Genomic DNA, 24,312 nt, shown 5'->3' with positions numbered 1-24,312 from the left:
ATTTAAAACCAATCTTATTGTCTGCAGCCTAAAGTGTTATTCAGATCAAAGGGGAGGGGACATCTGGCTTCTGGCTTGCTACAAAAGGCAGATCATGTTACCTACCAATCGCTAGATTCATCCACTCTCAATTCTGAGGTCTAGAGAACATGGCTTTCTTAGCTCCCAGGGAAGCATGTTGGGTGAGTCAGTCAAACTTCCTGATACTTTCAAAATGAAACAAGCTCTGCAGGATCATATACAAAGGTACCGATGAGTTCAACCCTGCACTCTCTGGTCATGATTGAGGCTTCGAGGGCACAAAGTCATGGCCAAGCTGTCGTCATGAACCCCAGTCCACTGACCGTTCTTCTCTAGCCTCCTGCCCCGCAGCTAGAACGCTCAGGTTTGTAAAGGCAACTTCGTAATTGAGGATGCACATCCGTGTTAGATTATTTGAATCTGTTCTGCCCAGATCAGGTTGAACCAAGTCACAGAACATTTAGTGAAAAACTTATGTGTTTCTTTTTCCTCTCCATTTTGGTTAAAAAGGCAAAGACTTTTTTACCATAAATTTTTTTACAGCTTTGAAAGAAAGTTCAACTGTGTTTTTTGGTCTAGCAATTTACTTAGTGTCTGTACAAATTCTATATACGATTCAGTTCTAAATTACTGAATAAAACCTCCCTTCTAGCACAGATGAGGGAATTATGGCAATTTTAAGGCCTTTATTAATTTCCAAAATGAGGAAATCTTCAGTCGGTACACAGCTCTGATTTCATTTGTTCTCATCAGCAAGTAGCACAAATGCAGGGTGTCTTTTTTTCAGGTTGTTTCAAAAGGGGAATGATCAAAGAAGTAAGCACCACAATTAAGAACACTTTCCAGTTACTAGTGCCTCAACACAGCCCTCTCTCCCCTCACCAATTCCTCACCTCCAAATTTAGAGAGGAATGCAGACAATGGCAATATGACGTCTGTACTTGGGAAATCACACAGAGTTCCCAGCAGCATTCTTTGATTTAAATGGTCCACTCACTTCCCAATATAATGGGCAACATTTCTACTGAAGAATCCTCACACATTCTGGGATATTGCTCAGTCCCACTGGTATATTTCTCTTCTACCACAATTTCCTTCTACTGGTTTTGGTTCTCTCCCCATGTTGAGGACCTTCCGTAAAAAGAGAACCAAAATTTCTAGCATTCTCTTCTCCTTACCTAGCCTCACCTAACCCAGCGTTTCAAGTGAAAGTTTCTCTGCCAACCAAGTTTAAAAAAAAAATCACCAAGAGATTTGGCCAGATCCTAGCCTGACGATCTTCTCCAAGACGCCTACCTGATTCTCTTCCAGATTCTTACTCTGTTTCTCACTAAATGAGCCATTTTGTTGCTGATAAAAGATTGTTATGATTGTTATTCACAGATACAATGAATCTTAGGTGAGAAGTGAGAATGAATGGGAATACTTTCCATTTTTGCATGACAGGGTCTTCTAGTAGAAGGGTATTTGAGAGTCTTCAGTTTCTGGAGGGAGTTTGAATGAAGATTTTTCCATCTAGTATTTTATCAACATTAATATATCTTTTATTCTATTTTGAGTAGAACCCATTTTCCTTTGAATAATGGGTGAGTATCAGAAGTTAGATTTTGGGCCTGACCAGGCAGTGGCACAGTGGATAGAGCATCAGACTAGGATGTGGATGACCCAGGTTTGAGACCCCGAGGTCGCCAGCTTGAGCGGCTCATCTGGTTTGAGCAAAGCTCACCAGCTTGGACCCAAGGTCGCTGGCTTGAGCAAGGGCTTACTCGGTCTGCTGAAGGCCCACAGTCAAGGCACATATGAGAAAGCAATCAATAAACAACTAAGGTGTCGCAACAAAAAACTGATGATTGATTCTTCTCATCTCTCTCTGTTCCTGTCTGTCTGTCCCTATCTATCCCTCTCTCTGACTCTATCTCTGTAAAAAAAAAAAAAAAAAAAAGAAGTTAGATTTTGGTATGGATCTAGCATTCAAATTTTGACAGTGTTTCTAAAGAGGTTTTGAAGATTTGAAATGTTTAATAAAATATAGATGGAGAAAAGTCAATAATATTGTAATAACAATGTATGGTGTCAGGTGTATACAGTACTAGACTTATGGTGATCATTTCATGAGATATATAAATGTCTAACTACTACACTATACACCTAAAACTAATACAATATTAAATGTCAGCTGTAATTGAAAAATAATTCTTAATTAAAAAATAGAGAGAGAGCGAGAACCAAGAGCAAAGAAATTAATCCTTCCAGCCTTGCTTGGAACAATTGGAAAGTCCTGTTTTCCGTGTTGTGTATCAGGGCAAGAGACCCAAATAACGTATCTTCTTTAACACCAACTTCTACTCTTTTACCTTTCTTCTTTACAAACTCAGTCTCTCTCTGGGGTTCAGTGCCACATCCCATAAACTCTTTACTAGATGCCTTCCTACTCTCAAAACAGCCTGAGAGGTGGGGTTGTACATATCCTAACTATCAGCTACCATAACAAAAACTTAATGCTTCCTTAATTAGCATATTGATAACATAAAATAGCTTATGGCTCTGAAAACACCTAAGAAAGCTCCCAAACAGGCTCTGTTCGTTATGACAGGGCTATGTATTTATTGTGGCTACAATGACAAAAAATGCTATGTTTTTCCCTTTAGGGAACCTGGGTTTTATTTTGATAGACATAATTTTTCTCAGAGTTCTAAAATCTGGGCCTTCTTTATCCAACCACTGCCCTCTCCCATGCCTCCTGAAAGCACATCAATAAAGCCACCTTTTGGCAGAAGAGAAATAAAAATGGAGAGCAGAAATGAATGTCTAATAATTGAAAGCATCATGGACCCCATTATGGTTTATGGCTTTATTTTAAGGGTCGGATGAGCACACTGTAAAGAATGTGGCACTAAATTTATTAGCATGGTTATCATCTTTTAGACAAGACATAAAGCTGAGGGAACTCACTTCTTCCATCACCTGCCATCACTGTAGATCCCACGGCACCTTCCACAAGGAGAGTCGAGTTATCCTGGCCCAGATCCAAATCCAACTATCTGATGGCTTATATTTCCTTTGTAGTATGCCTGGGGGACATTATAGGTCTTCCTCTTTGAAACTCAGTCACTACTATAAGAACAGCCAAAATGGGCTCCTGCAAAGGGATGTGGGAATTCTCACATCCCACCATGTGGGTCAAGTGAAGAGGATGAGCAGTGTGGCCTGAAGTAGGAGGCTGAGCTAAGTCATCCATGTCTTCTCACTTTCTTACTAGTAAGTTCCTGATCCGCCCCCCATGATTGCACATTTATATAAAAATCCCAAATTCTGAATTGGGTGCTCCAATGCTATACAAATTATAGTTTTTCAGAATTCCATAAAGTTTTGCATCTTCCCCTTAAAAAAACCCAACAAAACCAAACCAAACAGATTTTGTTTTGTTTTCTCCTTGTCATCTTTAGACTTTATTCCAGAACCTTTCCCTAGAGGATTTAAAAGGAAGGAAATCACTCACACAACATTGTAAAAATCATTTTATGTCTCTGATTTCGGCTTGTTCACTTCTAAAATGAAGACCATTTAAATGCTTGTCCTGCCTTTCTTTCCAAATTAATGAAGATCAAGTAAAATGATGCATACAAAAAGTGCATTTTTTATTTTAAAGCACGCTACAAAATCAAGTTGTTATCAAGTAACAATGGGCATACATTTTTGTTGGGCCCAGATAAATACACTATATATATTTGTCTGTCTTTTTTTCTTGTGAAACTCCATGAAAATTAAAGTAAGAACTTTTACAAGTATAAACATACAAGGACAAAGAATTAGAAAAGAAGAGACAATTGACTGATTTCAGTAAGTAGTTTCAGAGATGGCAGACAGAAGAGGGACCCTTGACAGTACAATGAAAGGCACTTCAAACTGAATTAAGAATCCTAAGAGAGTCAGGGCTGGGAGGCGAGTGCAGCAGACGACAGATGTCACAGTGAGCTGCAAAACTGAACACTAGGAGACTGAGTTCATGTTTGCATATAGGACAGCTGACTTCCCATGTCCCTTCCTCCAGCCTGTGAGTCAGATGTGGTAGATTAATGATGGCTACAAATTATTTGACACTTCTCTCATCAAGAGGTGAGGATATTCACTCCCTTGACTCTGGGCAAGTTTAGATGGCTTTGACCAATTAAATATGGTGGAAGTGACACTGTGTAGGTTTCAGGCCCAGTCTTAAGAAACTGACTGCTTTTATCTTCTTCTTCTTGGAACACTTCCTCTTGGAACTCAACCACTGTGCTCTCGGAAGCCTGAGACATGTGAAGAGACCACTTGAAACTGAGCGTCCAGCTGTTGCCAGCGTCCACTGCTGCCATGTGAGTGAGTCATTTTGGGCATTGACCCCAGTCGAACCTTCAGCAATGTCAAAAGAAACAGGCAAAAATAATTGAAGAGTGTTGACCCTAAAGAATGAGACTGTGGAGAGACAAAGGACAAGAGACTGATGTTTTTCATATAAGCCTTTAATGTGTTTTTTTCTCACCCCTGTGTTTATGAATTACTTTGTGTGGCCTCTTGCCCTTTCAGCATCTACTTCTAGATCCCTTTAGATGCTCTGGCTCTGCTGGAAGATAAGTTCTTTCTGCGATATACTGAGCTCCTTCCTTCTGTAGAACCAGTTTTGGTGACACAGGTGACACAGATATAGGACGATGCAAGTAGCACTGCTCATTCTGCATGATCATAAGAGACCATTCACTACAATAAAAGCAATAAACAATAACATCTAAAACTTTCTTAGTGACACAACTAGGACATTCTTTGGGTCCTGAGTGACAGAAACCCAATAAATACAAACTAAGCTAAAAAATTGAATTTATTGATTCATGTAACTAAGAGTGTGTTGATTTTAAAACATGACCACAAGTTCTTTGATACTTCTTCTTTCAAGAGGTGAAGCCTAAAAGCCCTACTCTTGACTCTGGCCAGGCTGCTCAGAGGATAAGTGTGCCGAGGTCGCAGTTCGATCCCCAGTCAAAGCCCATACCAGAAGCAACCAATGAGTGCACAACTAAATGGAACAACTAAGTGAAACAACACATTGATGCTTCTCAAGTCAATGAAGAAAACCCTCCTCTGGAACATAAGCAAGCTTGGTGACTTGCTTCTAACAAATGGAATAAAGGGGAATTCCATTTGTTGTGTGATTTTTGGAAACTCTGTCATAAAAGGTACTGTGGCTTCCTCCTTGCTTTTCCTTGAATTGCTCACTGTGGAGAAAGCCAGTTACCATGTTGAGAGGAACTGAGGCCTCTAGCCAACAGCCATGTGAATGAGCCATATTAGAAGGGTATTCTCCAGCCTCAGTCAAGACTTCAGATATCAGCAGCCCTGCAAACTCATGACAGATTCTGAGCCAGAACTGCCTGATTTAGTTACTCCCAGATCTCTATCAGAAAATGTGTGAAATAATAAATGTTTGCTGTTTTAAGCTACTAAATTTTGGCAGAATTTGTTATAAAGCAATATATAACTAATACAGGATGACTCAGAGGTTGGCCTGACTTCCAGTATAGCTTCATCCAGGGGGAAAAAGATCTTTCATCAAGATACTTAGTCCATCTTTTGGCTCTATTTTTCTGTGTGTAGAGACTTCATTCTTCCGACAATTTCATCCTTTTACCTGGGAAAGATAGCTGTCATCAGACTTTGGTCTGTAGGAGTATTATAACTTGTGATCCTAGCACAGGAAAAAGATCTTGTTTATCCTGGTCTCCATATTCAAATTTTAAGGAAGATTCTTATTCATCCAGGTTGTTCAAGCCTGTTTCTAAAATCAGTCATGGTGGCCAAGTCTTCTCATTTTCCAATGTGGTCCTAATGCCACCCCTATCCCTAGAGAGGGAGCAAGAATGCAAGGTACAGTAATGAGAAGCCTGATGGCACCACATAGACTGAGGGAGGAGTTGCTGTGGAACAAAAAGTAATTTAAAGAGAAGAGGTGCAAGAAGTCAAAAACAGTAGATATTTATTTCCCACATTTAACTTCTGCTATCACTGTGCATAGTAATTAACCTACATTCAAGGAATTCACCTGGGCACTTGTGGAATGTCTGAAAGGCCCTGAAGTTCATTTCCAATGGACTAATGGACTAATGCTGTATGTGCTGATGATAGCTAAACAGAAGAGAAAAAGTTATTTTAATCATAAACCTAGAAGATGCAAGAATCTTTTGTGAGCATTAGAATCTAAGCTTTGTTATTATAATAATGAAGAACAAAATAGTTGTTTAAAATGCTTTGAAATATCCAGTTATTTTAACCTTCTGCCCAGTACACTTGTTGGTACAACAGGAGGAAGTAGACACTGATACCTTGGTACTCACCATCAGGATCATAGGAACGGTTTAGGGTTGCCTTAATTCAGGACTTTACCTTTTCTTGCTTCAACTGCTTGCAATCAAACTAAAGTGTTGAGTTGAGGGAATTACACTTTAGTAATAAAACTATGTGCAGGCCCTGGCCGGTTGGCTCAACGGTAGAGCGTCGGCCTGGCATGCAGGGGACCCGGGTTCAATTCCCGGCCAGGGCACATGGGAGAAGCGCCCATTTGCTTCTCCACCCCTAACCCTCCTTCCTCTCTGTCTCTCTCTTCCCCTCCCGCAGCCAAGGCTCCATTGGAGCAAGGATGACCTGGGCGCTGAGGATGGCTCCTTGGCCTCTGCCCCAGGCGCTAGAGTGGCTCTGGTTGTGGCAGAACGACGCCCCTGGAGGGGCAGTGCATCGCCCCCTGGTGGGCAGAGCGTAGCCCCTGGTGGGCGTGCCGGGTGGATCCCGGTGGGGCGCGTGTGGGAGTCTGTCTGAGTGTCTCTCCCCGTTTCCAGCTTCAGAAAAATACAAAAAACAAAAAAAAACCAAAAAAAAAAAACTATGTGCAAAAAAAGAAATTACTATAAAATTGAGAGTTATTATTATTGTAGTATGAAAAAGGTTAAAATGGAGATAAATCATAAGAAGAACCTCTAGCCCTGGCCGGTTGGCTCAGCGGTAGAGCGTCGGCCTAGCGTGCGGAGGACCCGGGTTCGATTCCCGGCCAGGGCACACAGGAGAAGCGCCCATTTGCTTCTCCACCCCTCCGCCGCGCTTTCCTCTCTGTCTCTCTCTTCCCCTCCCGCAGCCAAGGCTCCATTGGAGCAAAGATGGCCCGGGCGCTGGGGATGGCTCTGTGGCCTCTGCCTCAGGCGCTAGAGTGGCTCTGGTCGCAATATGGCGACGCCCAGGATGGGCAGAGCATCGCCCCCTGGTGGGCAGAGCGTCGCCCCATGGTGGGCGTGCCGGGTGGATCCCGGTCGGGCGCATGCGGGAGTCTGTCTGTCTCTCCCTGTTTCCAGCTTCAGAAAAATGAAAAAAAAAAAAAAAAGAAGAAGAACCTCTAAAGAGGCTGGAAAAATTCTTAATGGTACGGAGTTCAAAGGGTATTTGCCTTGTAACAATTGTTTGTTGTTAAGTTTTGAAACCGGGAAGTGGGAGCCCTCTAACTTAGTACTTCTTTTCCAAGATTGTTTTGGCTATTCTGGGTCACTTGCATTTTCATATAAATGTTAGGATTAGCTTGTCCATTTCTGCAAAGAAACCAGTGAAGATTTTGCTAGAGATTGTGTTGAATCTGCAGAGCAATATTCATTCTTCTAATTCATAAACACAGAATGTATTTCTATTTATTTAGCTGTTTAATATTTTTAACAATGTTTTGTAGCTTTCTATGTACAAGTCTTGTACTTCCTTTTTAAAATTTATTCCACCTGACCTGTGGTGGCGCAATGGATAAAGTGTCAACCTGGAATGCTGAGGTTGCCAGTTCGAAACCCTGGGCTTGCCTGGTCAAGGCACATATGGGAATCGATACTTCCTGCTTCTCCCCCTTCTCTCTCTCTCTCTCTCTCTCTCTCTCTCTCCTCTCTAAAATAAATAAAATCTAATATATATATGTAAATTTACTCCTATGCATTTTATTCTTTTTGATGTTGTTGCAAATAGAATTATTTTCTTAATTTTAGTTTTAAGTTTCATTGGTATTGTATAGAATACAATTAATTTTTGTATCTAGATCTTGCGAAGACCTTGCTAAACTCATTTATTGGCTCTTGCTATGGTCCAAATATTTGTGTCCTCCCCCTCCCCCAATTCATATGTTAAAATCCTAACCTCCATAGGTAATGGCATTAGTAGGTGGGCCCTTTGGGAGGTGCCTAAGTCAAGAGGGTAAAAACCCTCAAAAATAATTAATTCCTTATAAAAAAGGCTCCAGACCTGGCAGCAAATTTTCACTTGACCATGTTGACACCCTGATCTTGGATTTCCAGCCTCTGAAACTGTAAGAAATAAATGTTTGTTTTCAATAAACTGCCTGGTCTATGATATTTCATTATAGTAGCCTGAATGGACTATGACAGCTCTCATACTTCTTTTGTGGATTCCTTAGGATTTCCGACATACAAGATTATGTCATCTGAAAACAGAAATAGTTTTACTTCTTCCTTTCCAATCTGGATGACTTCTTTTTTCCTTTCTTGACTAACTACCCTGGCTAGAACCTTCAGTACAATGTTGAAAAAAAGTGGTGAAAGCAGATACCCTGAGGGGAAAAGCTTTTAATCTTTCACCCTGAAGTAATGTTAGCTGTGGGTTTTTCATAGATGTCTTTTATCAGGTCTTTTATCAGAATTCCCTTATATTCTTAGTGTGTTGAGTGATTTTATCACAAAAGGGTGTTGGATTTTGTCAAGTGATTTTTCGCATGATTGTGTGGTTTTTGTCCTTTACTAATATGGTGTATTATTACACTGATTGATGATTAAACCAGCCTTACTTTCCTGGGGCAATCCCACAAAGTTATGGTGTATAATCCTTTTTATGTATTGCTGAATTCAGTTACCTCATTTTTTTTTTGAAAATTTTACATCTATATTCATAAGAAATATTTGTCTGCAGTTTTATTTTGTGATGTATTTGTCTGGTTTTAGTAGCAGAGTAATATTGGTCTCATAGGATGGGGAAGAAAGTGTTCCCTCCTCTTCTGTTTTTTGTTTTCTTTCCTTTTTTTTTTTTTTTTTTTTGGAAGAGGTTGTGAAGACTTGTTATTAATTCTTTAACTATTTGGTTTAATTCACCAGTGAAGCCATCTGGTCTTGGGCTTTTCTTTTTGGAAATTTTTTTGTTGCCAACTCAATCTCTTCATTAGTGAGTCAATATTCAACTATCTACTTAAACATCTATTTTTTTCTTGAGTGATTCTAGTAATTTTATGTTTCTAGGTGTTGTAGACACCTTCATAAATAGAGTGGACCCTTATGCAAGGCTTGGTTCAGATGTCAAGACTGATGATGCCACATACACACACCAGGGGTGTATGAAAAGTTCTATTATTCACATACAACGCTTTCTGTGGACAGCTGGGCAGGGCTCCCAACCTGGTCTAAGAGCAGGGAAAGGAGACCGGCTAAGAGTTTTTATGCTGGTTGAACAGTAAGGCTGGGATGAGGGCTTTCACATGCAGACAGGCCGTTGGATGGCTTGATCATCCCAGCCGCACAAAATAAGGGAGAACCTGTTGTCAGTTTGCCCAGATGTGCAGCAGAAGGGAAAGAGAAAGGAATGAGGTTTAAAAGATGTTAGGAGTCAAACGTGACAAAATGGAATTAGACTTTTTGTTACATTAGGAATATGTTCATTTCATCTGACTTATTTTTGTCATAGTTGTTCATAGTATTCCCTTATTATACTTTTTTTCTCTATAAGGTCCATAGTAATGTACCCTCTTTCATTCCTGATTTTAGTAGTCTTCTTTTCCTCCTCACCCCCCACTCCCTTATTAGTCTAGGTAAAGGTTTCTCAATTTTCTTCTGCCTTCTCTAATCTGTTGTTCAGCCCCTCTAGTAAAATTTTCATTTGTTGTACTTTTCAGTATCACAATTTCTACTTGTTTTTTTTAAATAATTTTTCTTTCTCTATTTGTATTCAGAATTTGAAGAGATTTCATTCTCTTATTTTTCTTAAGTTCTTTAGAATGGTTTTCCTTAGCTCTCAAATATTGAAAAAGTTGATTTAAATTTTTGTCTAATAAGTCCTATGTCTGGGCTTCCCAAGGCACAGTTGTTTTTTGTTCACTTGTTTTCTGGATGTGGGCCATATTTTCTTGTTTCTTTGCATGACTTGTCATTTTTTGCTGAAACTGGATATTTTAAATACGTAATGCGGTAACTTTTGAAATCAAGTTTTTCTTTCCCTGCCAAGGATTTGTTGTGGCTGCAGTCTGTTGTTGTTTCTTTGCTTAGTGACTTTTCTGGACAAAGATATCTGATTTATGGGGTTTATGATTTCCAAGGGCAGGGTGGTCCCCATTTTATGGCAGCTCACTGCATTGCTCACTCACTCCCATCATTAGAAAGCTTTTCCTTCTATTGAGCCCCAAATCCTTCTACCATGTTTCCCTTGAACACCTTGAAATAAAGCTATTATCATTTCTGTGACAACTCTTCCATTATCTGAAGGCTTCTCATAACCCCTTTCTAACTCTTCTTTCTAGTTCTGGGGAAGAGGTTGGTGCTTCCCGTTGCACATCAGCTTCTCCTGCCTCTAACTGCCAGAGCCCGGGGTATCCCATTGACATCAAGTGGGGACTGGAAGGTCTAGGTGCAGGAAATAAATTCCCTGTGAGGTCACAAGAGATCTAATTGTTTTCCTATCTCCCTCCAGGAAGGGGGATAAGTGACTCCTTCCACCACCTCTCCCTGTGAACACTTCCAGTTAAACACACAAACATACACACAGAGAAGAGGTTCAATTTATTGATTGCTCTTCAGGAAAGGTTATATAGAACATAATTTGGGTGAAATTACATTCTAGTTACAGATTCATAAAACTTTGCTTTAAACCAAATTAACTTTTCTGACACTATCAAATCCCTTCTCATCCTCATTCACAGCAAAGTACCTCAATCATAATCTATATAATCTTCTGCTGTTTTTAAATGATTAAAGCAGACATAATACACAATGCAGTTGATATTAAATATCTTGAGAATGACAAATCAATAGAACTACTTTTACTCTTAAGCATGAACTTGTCACTTATAAATGTTCTGCACATACATTTTTCATTTTAGATTTTCTCCTTAAAAGAACCTGTGAACTATTCACTATCATCTGCTATTTGTTTGTACACACATGTCATAAGTCTTCCAAAATAACATTTAAAATTATTCTTAATATTGCCTCAGAAATGTTAACCTTTAAGGAACATTTAATTAAAAATAAAATAAAAGCTCAGGTCTTGACTTTGTGTTTTCAGATATTCAAGATTCTCTTAGTTCCCCAGACCCGATAAAAGCCTCCGACAGCAGACAATGTGGCAACCTCTTTGCTCAACTCAAATGAAGTCAAATAAAGGAGAAAAAATCATGCTTGAAATCACAGTGACCAAAGGATCTGAATTAATAATTACATTAAATAACCATAACTTTTTGTTTAACTATTCACATTCCACACAGTGGAAATTATCCTTTCCTCCAGATTTTTCACTTACATTTTGAACTTTGAAGAACTACAATAGCAAAAATCAAACCAAACAAACAAAAAATACTTGCAGGACATGCGTTGTTTTCATTCAATGTCAAAACAATGTCAAAAACATCATAAAATTCATATTTGGTGTTTGGCATTATTTTAACAGGTAAGATCAAGATAGCAAAGATCTTGCCATTTAAAAAAAAATTCTATAGTAATGAAAAAAACACATCGTTACATCATCAGTGACTCTAATCCTGTATGTAACAGATACGGCACTTTCAATAAATGTTGGAAGACACACCGTACTTGGGCTAGCCTTAATACAGGCACAGTAAGGAGAGCAGAGGGTTCCCTCTCTGCTGGTGCTGTGTTTTTAGGGCAGTTATGCTGATTATTCCAGTGAAGTTCAGTTTGAGGAAATTCTCTTCAGCCAAATTCAACTTACATGCAAGACTGTGGTATGAGCTACTAAAAGAATATTACTGCTGCCAACTTAAGTCATCTCTTTTCAACACAACTGTGTGCTTGCAGCAGAGTTAAAACAAGAGAAATTCAGTGTCTGCTGGTTCTTAACATCACTTTTCCTCTCTAGTGTGGTTTTACATTTTCAGTTCCTTCCCCATTCTCTCCTTCTCCCCGCCCCCTCAGAGTTCTGGGCTTAGCATTTGCGTGCTTAATTAACTCCATTCTGTGCTTTATTGCTGGAGGATGTGGATGATAGACAGATTTAGGGCAGGGGCATACAGTGTATACAAAATGCACAGACTATGTATAGTAGGATCATCAGTAGTGAGTTCCAAAGTTTTAAAATAAAACCCAATATTTTGGGTGTTCAAAATAACTTCTGCCTCACGGTACAGTTCCTGTTTAGTTGTTAGATGGGAGAACACTGAACCTAAACAAAAACAAAAGAAAAATCACCTCTTTAGTTGCAATGGGTCTTTGAATGCTAGAGCCTTGATAGGCAACTGAAACACAAGTCTACGATATCTATTTCCCATGTTACATATGACTTGGCTGATGAGGCCAAGACGATACGGGCAAAAAAAATGTTCAGGAGGGAAGGTGGGTACAGTTTACATATAAAACCTCAGGTTTGAAGAGAACAGGTTAGTGAACCCAAAATGTAGAAAAGTTCACCCACACACTTTGGCCATTAAATAAATCCTAAGTAGGTATTGCAAGTAGCCCAAGTTTAATCAAAGGACAGCCTCTACCAGGAGGTTCTGAAGAGTTACAATGTTACATGAATCCCACCAGCAACAGGGAAGAAGCTAATGAATCCAAATGCTCTGATTTCTTACCCTGCCCTTTCCCCCAGACCCTAGGAGACAAAGGAGGAAGGGGAGGTCATATCCCCTCATATCTCCTCCCAGTCATTCAACTAAACTCAATGACTAAAACAAAAAGACCCCAAATATACTTCTAGCTTAAACGGAGCAGGCCCTAAGTTCTCTCAGCCGGTTCTTCACTGGCAAGCACACTCAGCAGAGGCAGGGGCTTTATAACACAGGGTTGTGGCTTTCGGAAGCTTCGCACAGAAACACTGAGCCGGGAAAGAGGTGATTCTAACCAAGCAAAAGAAATCAGGACCTTCTGCTTGGGAGATGTGGGTTCTCTTTCTATCCCTGTGTAGGGGTTCTGAACTACATCTACTGTCCACTGGAGGGGCAAAGCAGGGAGGGGCTGTTTGGGGTGCTCGTTCACATGGTTCTGAAAGTAGGAGTGGTCAGTATTTATGCTTTAAGTTCAGTACTCGGTTCCAGCTCGGTTCAGCAAATCAGAGTGACAGCCAACGTGAATGATTTTATTTTTTGCAATTTCATTTCTCCTCTGTTCTCTTGGGTGCTGTTACATACCAGGAAAAAAACTTTCTAACGCATAAGTCTCACTGTATTTGGGGGTTGGCCTTCCGGACCCTGCATGTCTCCTAATGAATTTTGCTGGACCCAACTGGTCCTCATATTCATTCCCTCTCTTCTCTCACTCCTCTATCCTTCTTGCCCTTGTCCCTACCAACCTCCCCCAGAATCTGAAGGGTCTTCCAAAAATGGGAAACATTTATATGCATGGTTGAGTAAGTGGCAAATAGGCTGAAATAGTCACTGAGATCCTAAGAAGGGGTTGACTATGGAAGGGAGAAGAAAGGCAGGAAGCAAGCACAGGTTGAAAAACTTTTCCAAGTTGAATACAGCACTAAAACAGGTCTCCCGCGCTCAGGGTAGCCTCTCCCACTAACATTCACTCTAAGGGGCAGTTCTGTCCCCAGCAGGGCACAGGGAAGACATAGGCAGAAACACCGCTCAGCCCAGCCCCTTTGAATGTGCCTGGAGTGGTATGGGCTTTCTGTGCCATCTCCGCAGGAGGCAGACGATTCGTTTAGGTAACAGGAAGTGCCCTCTGGCGGAGACTGTTTCCCCTGGTGTCTGTGAACAGCCACAGGCACCCATGCTCACTCATGCACACAAACTACGTACAAGCAGGTGCCTGTCAGGAGGCAGCCGGTGGGTCTTCTTGCCTCTAGGTTCAAGCCAAGTTTGAATCAGGTTGTTTTAGGTCTGGCTCTGGGCCTGTCTGGGGCTGCATCCCTAGGACAGGCGGTGGGGGGTCCTGGCTTAATCCAAATCAATGGAGATGCAACGACACTGCTTCACACGTGTCACCCTCTTCTTCTTGGTGGGTGGCTGTAGTTCGGGACAGTTGAGTGTGACCATCATGGTGGTGAATTTCTTGGGCTTGCAGAAGGAGCAGGACTGGAAGGAGCCTTCCTCCTTGCGGATGTGCCTGGGGATGTAGAAGGAGTTGCACTGGCCATAGCAGAAGCGGTTGATGATGGTGCGGCTGTTGCAGCCCTCCTCGTGGATGGTCTGCTTGAGTGGCTGGGTTTTGCACCAGTCTCGCTTCAGGTATTTGCGCTCGGTCACATGTAGGGCCTCCTGGCTGGACTCCAGCACCTCCTCCCCAGGCATGGCAGTGCCTCGCCCTTGGCCCCGCCCCCGGTTCCTGGAGCCAGGCTGCTGCGGAGACTGAGTCTGCTCAGAGTCATTGTGCTGGGCCTTGTCTGGCGGGGGAATGGCACCTTGGGACCCATTCTTTTTTCCTTCAGCAGCTGGCAGCAGGGTCCCCAAGAGGAGAAGCAGGGCTCCCACTGCGTAGGCGGTGCGGCTCATGCTAAAGGAAGGAAACACAGAGAGAAAAGACATGAAAAATTGAAAAGTTAATGAATTAAAACATTAATATTGCCATGCACTGCATAACAACATTTTGGTCAATGACAGACCACAGATACAAAGAGTGGTCCTGTAAGGTTATAATGGAGCCAAAGTATTCCCATTGCCTAGTGATGTCATAGCACAATACATTACTCAAGTTTATGACATGCTGGTTTAAACACACCTATTGTGCTGCCAGTCATACAAAAGCACAGCATATACAATACAGTACACAATACTGGCAATGATAATAAACGACTAGATTACTAGGCATTTATTACAGTATTTTTATCTTATTTTAGAGTATACTCTTTCTACTAATGAAAAAAACTTTGCTGCAAAGCAGCTTCACACATCTTGTGTTTACCATGTGTCTTAATTTGCACCATTTTCTCTTGTGCTTGATTTAATTTCATGTTGTTTCGTGCAGGCTCGGACCCTAGGAGCAATAAGCTAGACCATATAGCCTAGGGGTGCAGTAGACTAGACTATCTGGGTTTGTGAACTCTATGATGTTGGCACATGGACAAAATTGCCCACCGTTATCCCTGCAGTTAAGTGGTACACAGAATAGGAGCTAACATTTTTATCATGGCCTTGTTAAGCATTTTCTGTAAATATACTTCGCCTACTTTTCCCAATATCTCTATGAATTGGTACTATTATTCCTATCATCTCCCTCACCAGCAGGCCATGAGGTAGCTTGCCCAAGGTCACACACTGAACAAGTCAAGATCTGAACTCGACCAGAGCTCCTCTCTTTGTCACATGTGCTCCCACTGATTTTCTTCCTGGATTCTGACACCAATGACATCCAATTTTGTATTCTGGTCATTTACCTGCATTCATTCTTATATTTAATAATATTTAGTAAGTTCCTACTATTTCAATGCCAGAGTACCTTGCACCTCTTTGGGGAAGCTTATTTTCTGTCTTGTTGTAGAGCAAAGATAAATTAGCCTCACTGCCCAAGGGCTTCCTCTGCCAGAAAATCTCCCAGTCCTTCCCCTTCACTGGCCTCGGTGCTTCGAGCTGTGCCTTGTTCGGTTGGACGGATGCCTATGAGATGTTCGCTGTTCACAAGCCCTGGAAGGACACTGGTGGGGGGACCAGGAAGCATGGGACAGAGGGAGAATTCTTCACAGAAAGAGCACTGGACAAGAAGTCTACTGAGTTTTTATCTGAAACCCTGGGACAACACTTTGCTATCTGACCTGAGGAAAATCATTTAACTTGTCAATAAATGATTTCATTTAAGTAAAGCTACACCTACCTCAAGCTCCCCAGATAGACTGTTCAGATAAAATTTGATGTAAAAGTGAAAGCAATTTGAGAACCAACCAAATGTATGACAGCACCGCAGACAGAATGAATTACTTTACCAGAAAGATCTCATAACTCATAAAGACTCCTGGACCCCTCACTTCTTCTCATTTTTAAACTGAGAACAGATATTCATTATATCATTCTTTACACAAAGATATGCATTTTTCTCCTTCAAATGTGAAATATGTCATTCACATGTGTGTGTGTGTAAAATTTAGAAGGTAGAAAAAAGCCACAAGAGAACAGGTATGTGCAAATATTCACATTAATAAATGCTGTAGACATGTTGACTATTTTAATGACAGTAAATCGCTGAGGATGGGTTTGTATTTAGATTAGGATCAGAAATGGATATGGCATATAAAAATAATGGCAAAAAAATTAAATAAGGGAGGGGAGGCAGAGGGAAAACTAACAGAAAAAAATAATAAAGAGTAAAGCAAGGATGAAGAGAGAAAAGTGAACGGAGTAAAGACTGTAAGTCAGAGACAGCAGGGCAGCTCCAGAAGCAGGGTGTGCGGGGAAGGAGGGGCTCGCACAGGAAAACGGGGAGGATGAGCAGGAGGAGTATAGTTTTAAAAAGGAGAGTGCCAGAGAGATGCAGCCACGACTAAGATTCTCCTGGCGCGGATCTTCTCAAACCTGAGAGCGCAGGCAATCACCTGGGGGGGTGTCTGATTCAGTGGGCCTTCCTTCCTACGGCGCTTTGAGTAGGACGGCCTGGAGCACGTGCAACCACGGGTATGTACAGAACGACTTACTAAAATGTGAAAGCACTTTCTCTTCCACTGGGGCAGCCTCCCTCCTCAGGCCACTACACCAAGTCTGACCTGTACCCTGATGTTTCCCCCTGCCCTGCCCTGCTCTGCCCTGCCCTGCTGGCCACCCCGGGCCTCACCACTGTTATTCTTAGCTTAAAGACAAGGCTGTGAAGCACCCATTTCCCTGGTCTCTTCCGAACACCAGTGTTACCCGTGAAGCCGCGAAGTGCAATTTGATAACGACCTTATCACAGCCCCCAAAGGACTGTACATGCGGGTACTAATAGCTAAAGTGATTGCTTTCAAAGAAAAAAGCAGTGTGGAGTCTGCATTCTCTAAGGGACAGCCCCTGGAAGTAAAGATCAAGAAACCCTAATGATAATGTCAAATTAAGATAATTAAATTCTACATTTAAAATAACCTAAAATGGCACCATCTTCCCCACATGAACCTAATACTTTGGGGCAAGTTCAAATTTGGAGCAGATAATGTGACATTTAGCTCTCTGCTCCGACTGCAGACTCCCTGGCTTTTGTCAGTTTATGTTACAACATCCCTGTTCTTTAAACAGAGCCCTTTTTGCCTCAACAACAACAAAAAATTAATTTCCTCGTTTTGTCTTTAAAAAATCACTCGTGAGAAGAGTCCAGTTATAAAACAGTACTGATTTTCTCCAGAGACCAGGATAACTTGAGCCACGACAGTTCAGTCTCCTCTGCAAATACTATACAGCGAATTTGAGAAACTTTCACAAGTATCTGCTTTTTATTCAGCTCGGGGCCAGGCTCTAAACTAAAATAGTCTCTGCCATTTCAAAGAGCAGCGTATTAGCCCTAGGCCTGCACCCTCAATCTTTCCTCTTCCCTTCAGGACAATTCAGCCCTCTCAGAGCAAGACATCACAACCCATGTCAGAGAGGCAAATCTAAGACTGATGGAAAATGTATGTTGACTGCAGATGACAGGTACACGCCCTGAGGCCATCCCCTCTCACAAACCTCTTTCTAAAACTGTAGACACGCAGACCAACTTAGGACCTTCTTGGTACTCAGCTTTTCCTTCCTGGCATTTTTACATCCTAATTAAATAAAGACCTACTCTGAGAGGCATGAGGGGTTACTTATCACCCTCTCATCAGTGCCTGACACACAGTAGGTGCTTTTAAATGAATTATTACTGACTACATTGATTTACACCTTCCATTCTTTACATTTTAAATGCTTTCCCACCCACCAATGAGCAGTTCAGCTAATCACAATTTTTTTGTTCTCACCCTCAGTATAGCAAACTCCTTCCAGTCTAGAGAGCTTCTTAATACTTGCCTTCCTTGCCTGACCAGATGGTGGCACAGTGGATAGAGCGTCGGACTGGGATGCGGAGGACCCAGGTTCAAGACCCCAAGGTCGCCAGCTTGAGCGCGGGCTCATCTGGTTTGAGCAAAGCTCACCAGCTTGGACCCAAGGTTGCTGGCTTGAGCAAGGGCTTACTTGGTCTGCTGTAGCCCCACGGTCAAGGCACATATGAGAAAGCAATCAATGAACAACTAAGGTTTATGACGAAAAACTGATGATTGATGCTTCTCATCTCTCTCTGTTTCTGTCTGTCTGTCCCTATCTATCCCTCTCTGTCTCTGTAAAAAAAAATTAAAAAAAAAAAACCACCAACCTTCCCTTCTCTAAGAAAACGCCAAATATTCACTACTTTTTACCTGATCCCACATGGAGTGCTATGAATTTCATTTTCTAAGTGAAGCCATTGAATTCATTATGGCAAGAACCAACAATAAAGCAGTAAATCTCAAATTAGTCAACTGTGGTTTTCAGTTTTTGTTTGGACAGACTTCCTCTTCCTATGGGAGCATGTGTACCCCATAAGCCAAAGGAGTCTAGAATGGCAGGCTGTTGTGTTTTTTTTTTATAAGAAAAATAAATTTGTCTCAAAATAAGATTTACTAGAGGTGGAAAATATTATGAAATGGTTCTTCATGTTCAAAAAGCCTGCTCTTCAAAGAGCTTCAGAACTAATTGTGAGTTTCTGAACTTTATTAATTGTGAAGTTCTTAAACTTTATTAACTAGTTATTTGGAGAGGAGCGAAAACCAACTTCTGGAATCTCAGTCAACAGAGATCGCAGCTTCTTGGAGAAGAACAGTGCTCTGAAGGACTCCACATAAGTAAGGGTGAGGGGGATGAGAAGTATAATGAGAACTGGAACCAAGTCAATCACCCAATTTCTCCACACCGCCCTGGTCTTGATGACTCATTGAAGGATACAGGACTGTTTTGCTCCTGAAATCCCATTTGTATGGCCACCAAATAATTTTTTCTTTGTAAACATCCTAGACATGGAGGAAATCAAGAAGATGTAAAATCCTTGAGGATTTTCTTTTCCACATCAACACCTAGCAGAGTGCCCCATTATAAACTCAATGCAAATGCTTATCCCCATTTAGGTTCCTAGGAATTATCACTTATGTCCAACCAAAAGCTGCAAACCTTTTTGGTAAGCTGCATAAATGGAATGACCCACTCACATCATTAAATTAAAGCTGCAACTCGTGGATCCAGAGCGCATCACAACCCCACAAAGACCTCCCTTAATCTTCCCTTACAGGAATATTCTTCTCTTAACCCTGCCTCAATTTCTCCTTAATGCATTTCTCCTGCAAGTAATGTGATCATATTGTCATGGTGAGCTTTCTCTGCTACTGGTCCCCACCAACAAGACCCATCCCAACCCTACCTTTTCTCCCCCTTTATCATTGTCTTCCCCTCCAACCACTTGTCCTGGAGGAAATGAAATCTCTCAAAGCAGGTCTTCTCTAGCTAATGCCTTCCTCCAGGTTTCCCTTAGTGATCAAGAGCAAACATCTGTACACAAGATAAACCAGACTTCCCCCTCTGTCCTGTGCATGGTGATTTATTCCAGTATTCAGAAGACTATGAATACATCATCTAATTCTGGGGAATCGAAAATAAAAATGCTATGTGTAACCTTTTTCCAATGTTCTTGGTATCCTTGGGAAACTTTAGGTAAGCTCCTTTCTACCCTCATCTTATTATCTTTCTCATTTTAGCAAACAACCTGCTTGTCATCAGTTATATGTAGTGCTGAGTGGGAATTACAGTGAAGAGACAACGGTCAGCAAGCCAGATATCTGTGCCTCACCATCTGATCAAATCCTCCTGATAAATAGTTTTAGAAAAACATTTAACAGGCACGGCATCAAAGTGTTCTCCCAGCATAAAAAAATAATAGAACTAACAGCAAATACTCCAAGTGCAGGCCAGATTTTAGAATAATCTACTCCTACGTCTCAAGATGAAATCTTTGAGAAGGGCAAAGGGTACTTTTATTTTGACCTTTACTTTTAAAAATGACAGTCAACTTTTACAAATTAAGTAGAGAATTTAAGAATATACTGGCTTGATTTTTTTTTTCAGACAGGTTGAACCAAAAAGAAAAGTTGGTGGTTGGCAAACTAGTAGAACATAAAGTCTCATTCTCTCCATGCTGCAAGTACCCTAACCATAGCCTCTCTATTTTGAACCTTATTCAGGCTAAATCAGGCTGGGGCCCAATATTACATAAGACAGGGAGAAGACCACTTGGTAGTTAAGTATCTCAGGAGCTCTAAGCTCATCTGAAGATTTTGTGTGTGTGTCAAGTTAATGAATGTATACAATTCTTGTGGCCAACAGGAAATAATCAAAATAATAAATATTAAATGTTCACTGAGTCGTACAATGGAGAGACAGCCAAGTTATCAGTTCTCCTTTGTAGTGAAAGATGTATGTTGGTCCTGGCGTGAGTGGGATTTAGGATTTAATTTCAGAACCACCTCATAATAAATACTGGTGCTATAGAATGTTACCTTTCAATACTATCATGAACAATAATAGTCACCTATATTTTTAAGCACTTACTGGGCCAGGTATTATGCTAGATTCTGAGAAAATTTTATCATTTACTTTTTTATAACAAAACATGAGATAGTGTTGTCTTTATTTTACCAGACTTAGAAAAGTTAGGAATCTGTCCAAGGTTACACAGCTCCCAAATTGGAGAGCAAAGTTTGAATCCAGTTCTATCTAGCGCCCAAACACATGTCCTGAACCACTATTCTGTGGATACCCACCACAGTATTTAACAAGGGACACATGGACTTATTTCTCATGCAATAAGATGTGAAGAATACCATAAACTCAAATAATTATCTCTTTTGTAGCTTCATGTGCACTGTGAAGAAAATTCCTTGTCCCAGGAATTACTGTTGTACTTTGCATTTCTAAGAGCATAGGTTAAAAATGAAAGAAAATTCTTTGCAGATGTATGACATGGGCTGGTAACACCTGCCTGATCTGTGCCTTTTGGTGGACACTTCCATACCTCCTCCCACTTTCCCTTCTATAAAAGGATTAGGTTTACCCCTTCTTCAATGTCTATTCTAGGACGTGCTCCACAGTTTTGCTGTTGACAATGATTTCTTGGGAAAGGGGTCTGTGACATAAAATTTTTTGGATTTATATCACTTTTAATACTTAAACATTAAGATTGAGGGCTTCAGTTTAAAAGACAAGGCAGGCAAGCAGCTCTCATTCAGAGATGTGAGGACTTAATAGCTTTCTATTCTTCCTTGTGTAACCACTCACCTACAGACTGCTAGCCAAATTGGATTTCCTACAGATTGTGAGTTGCCAAAACATTTCACTCAACATGACTTTTAAGAAAATAGGAAATCTGTGAAATTACAAAGTTTACAAAAGACTTTCATTTCTAAATGACCTGGGGGTTAAAAACACACACACACACACACACACACACACACACACACACAGCAACTCAGATCTAAAGAACCCTTAAATAATTAGTTAACCATTGGAGAGTGCAATTTATCCAGTGATAGTCGTCAAATTACTTACTGTTGTAGACTTGGGTGTGCCAGAGAGGAGATGATAACCTGTAGCTTTCTTAAGATCTTCTCCTCATTGCTTTGAAAAATCCACCCCTTCAAGTCCTTATGCCCCCCTTCCCGCCCCAGCCAAAAAAAAAAAAAAAAGAAGAAGAAGAAGAAAAGGAGGGGGTGCTGGAAAGCCCTGGGGAGAAAGAAGACTCCTCACCCTGGGACGGGGTTATCTTAACCTCTTCTCCGCTATTTATTTAACTTGTGTGTACAGCCAGAAGGAAACCACTACTCTGGGGTCCCTGGGACAGTTTAAATCCCTGGTGACCCACTTAACATAATAGATTAGTTTAATCAACTTTCATCCTGGCACCGTCTCCAAGGCAAACATAAATAGACTAGCGCACCGCTAAGATCTTGCTCTTTCCAGCAAGAGATCCAATTACTTACCAATGGTCGCCTCTGCCCTTGTACCATGTTTTAAGAAGAGATTTTAACCCCTAACTTTGAGGTTATATTTCTGTCTTAAAAAGCCGGGATTCGGAGTCGGCAGGGGAGCAGAAGGCGGCCACCAGGTTGAACCCGGGGGCCCGTTCAGGCCAGCGATGAGCGCGCAGTAAGGGACACATTGCGGAACCTTGGTTACTTCTGGGCTGCACCCCCACCGCCCGCCTCACACGGGACCTTCACTGAAGTCCGCGCGGAGAAGCGCCAGGCTGGGGAGCCCCCAACGAAGAGCTGGGGTCCGAAGACAGTGCTAACCTAGAGCGGGGGTGCGTCTGTTCTTCCCAAGCCCGAACCCTACAGATAACACCGGCTAATGAAGTGACAGCCCCGCTGCCCCGGGGCTCGCCCCTCGAGCTGTGGAGAGATCCGCGGGGTGACCCGGGAGCGGGAGAGGACAGGAGAGGACGTGGGCCCCGGAGCCGGAGACCAGCCTCCCGCCGCCGGTCCTGCGGTGTCCGTGACTAGCGAGGCGCAGCGAGACGAGGTCCGGGCCTCTAGGGCGCAAGCGACGGGGTGCCCGCGTCAGTGGGACCCGGCGGGTTGTCGCTGCCCGACTCCTAGACGCCCGAGGCACAGCTGAGGCGCGCGTGGAACGTGGAGAAGCCTAAAACAGGGAACCGAGCGCCTACGAGTGAGCAGCCAGCACGTGGGTGTGCGCGGTGTGAGCACTCAGGGCTCTGGAGTCCGTGTCCGGGACCTAGTGTCCCGACTCCCGACCCTCCGGCAACCGCTGCGGCTGAACTCCGCCGCTCCGCTCTTGCGCGAGTCTCCGTCTCACCTGGAGGATGAGCGAATGGACCCGGTCGCTGGTTCTCCCGACCTTCCAGCCCACGGCCAGGTCATTCCCGGACCCCCGACGCCCGTCGGAGGCGTAGCCCGGTCCCAGCGCCCCTCCTCAAACACATGGGACCCTCTCAGTTTAACGTGCCCCGCCGTCCGCCGCCGAGCTGCGGGTCCCTGCGGCGCCCACTGCTCCCGCTCACTCGCCCTCTCTCCCGCGCTGCGGCCGCGGGGCCTGTGAACTCGCCGTGCGGGCGCAGCGGGCGCCGCAGCTGCCACTCGCGTCAGAGAGCGTTCGTGGGGCTCCGGGAGGAGGACACGGAACACCGGGCCATCTCTGGCTCCTGACACCCTCTTCCCAGCCTTTCCCTGCAGACCGCGCAAGGTGAGGTCCTAGCAGCCCCGACCCCGCGACGGCTCTTCAGGGTTCACCCAAGGGACCCGCAGGGCAGGGCCTCGGCCTGGGCGCACGGAGCGCGGCGGCGCGTCCTCCCCGAGCCGAACGCACGAGTCTTGCCGCAACCTCTGCGCGCGCGCAGACACACCCGCACACGCACACGCACCGCGCCGGCGCCTCCGCGCTCACCTGTAAACGCGGCGGGTCGTCGCAGCCGGCGCTCTCCACGAGTGGCGCGTGTGCGGCCGCGGCCCGAGCCGCCGGGGCTGGGCGCGGGGTCAGCGGGCCGAGAGGAACGCGCTCGCTGCGCACTGGGTCGCCCGGTCCGCGGAGGGCGCACCGAGTGCGGGGCATCGCCCCGTCTCCGGTTTAAATGCCGGCGGCCGAGCGCGGCGCCCGGGGCCGCGCCTCTCCATTGGCCAGGCGCCGCCGCCGCCGGGGACCCGCCGTCCGCCCCCTCTCGCGGGGCCGCCCCCCCCCCCCGCACCCCGCCTGCCGCCCCGCGGGGTCCCCGCTCCCCCCGCCTCGCCTCTTTGTCTGCTCCCCCCCGACCCGGCCGGCTGGGAGAGGTCACCCCAGGGAACCGCGCCTGGAATGCACAGCAAATCACATTTTCCGCTCCCGTTGGAGGGGGAAGCACGGGGAGGAAATCCCCCCGGCTCCCGGCCCCTCGGTCCTCCTCCGCCTCGGGCCTGGGCTCTCTCCCCGACTCCGCTTCGCCTGCGTCCGCCCCGCGACGGGCTCGGTCGCGGAGACCGCCGTGGGAAGAGGAAGATCTCCGTGAGATCGTGACAAATGAAGCGATCCTTTCCCGTGGAGGGAACGGGACGGCGGGATGCTCTGGCTGAGCAGTCGCCGCG

The 24,312-nt window shown here is 43.6% G+C and overlaps 1 protein-coding gene across 3 annotated transcripts; it reads right to left on the bottom strand.

Moving 5' to 3' along the window:
• Window positions 1–10,838: 10,838 nt before the first annotated feature.
• GREM1 (gremlin 1, DAN family BMP antagonist) lies at window positions 10,839–23,846 on the bottom strand. 3 transcript variants are annotated; one of them, XM_066277219.1, is made up of 2 exons: window positions 23,642–23,846; window positions 10,839–14,738 (listed from the first exon to the last, which is right to left on the bottom strand). In XM_066277219.1, exon 2 carries the CDS (start codon window positions 14,735–14,737, stop codon window positions 14,183–14,185), a length of 555 nt encoding a protein of 184 aa, XP_066133316.1. In that variant the 5' UTR covers window position 14,738; window positions 23,642–23,846; the 3' UTR covers window positions 10,839–14,182. The 3 variants fall into 3 exon arrangements, with proteins under 3 accessions (XP_066133316.1, XP_066133315.1, XP_066133317.1); XM_066277218.1 differs by lacking the exon at window positions 23,642–23,846 and adding an exon at window positions 23,054–23,549; XM_066277220.1 differs by lacking the exon at window positions 23,642–23,846 and adding an exon at window positions 21,788–21,888.
• Window positions 23,847–24,312: the final 466 nt, after the last annotated feature.

Source organism: Saccopteryx bilineata, chromosome 4 (assembly GCF_036850765.1).
Source record: "Saccopteryx bilineata isolate mSacBil1 chromosome 4, mSacBil1_pri_phased_curated, whole genome shotgun sequence".
Lineage (NCBI taxonomy): Eukaryota > Metazoa > Chordata > Mammalia > Chiroptera > Emballonuridae > Saccopteryx > Saccopteryx bilineata.
This window is presented reverse-complemented; position numbering and strand designations above follow the sequence as displayed.

Coding starts and splice junctions, on each gene's coding strand:
- GREM1 (XM_066277218.1), bottom strand. CDS start 23,118: ATGACCTGGCCGTGGGCTGGAAGGTCGGGAGAACCAGCGACCGGGTCC. Junction 14,739..23,053: donor TCCATTCGCTCATCCTCCAG/GTGAGACGGAGA, acceptor TCCTTCCTTTAG/CATGAGCCGCACCGCCTACG.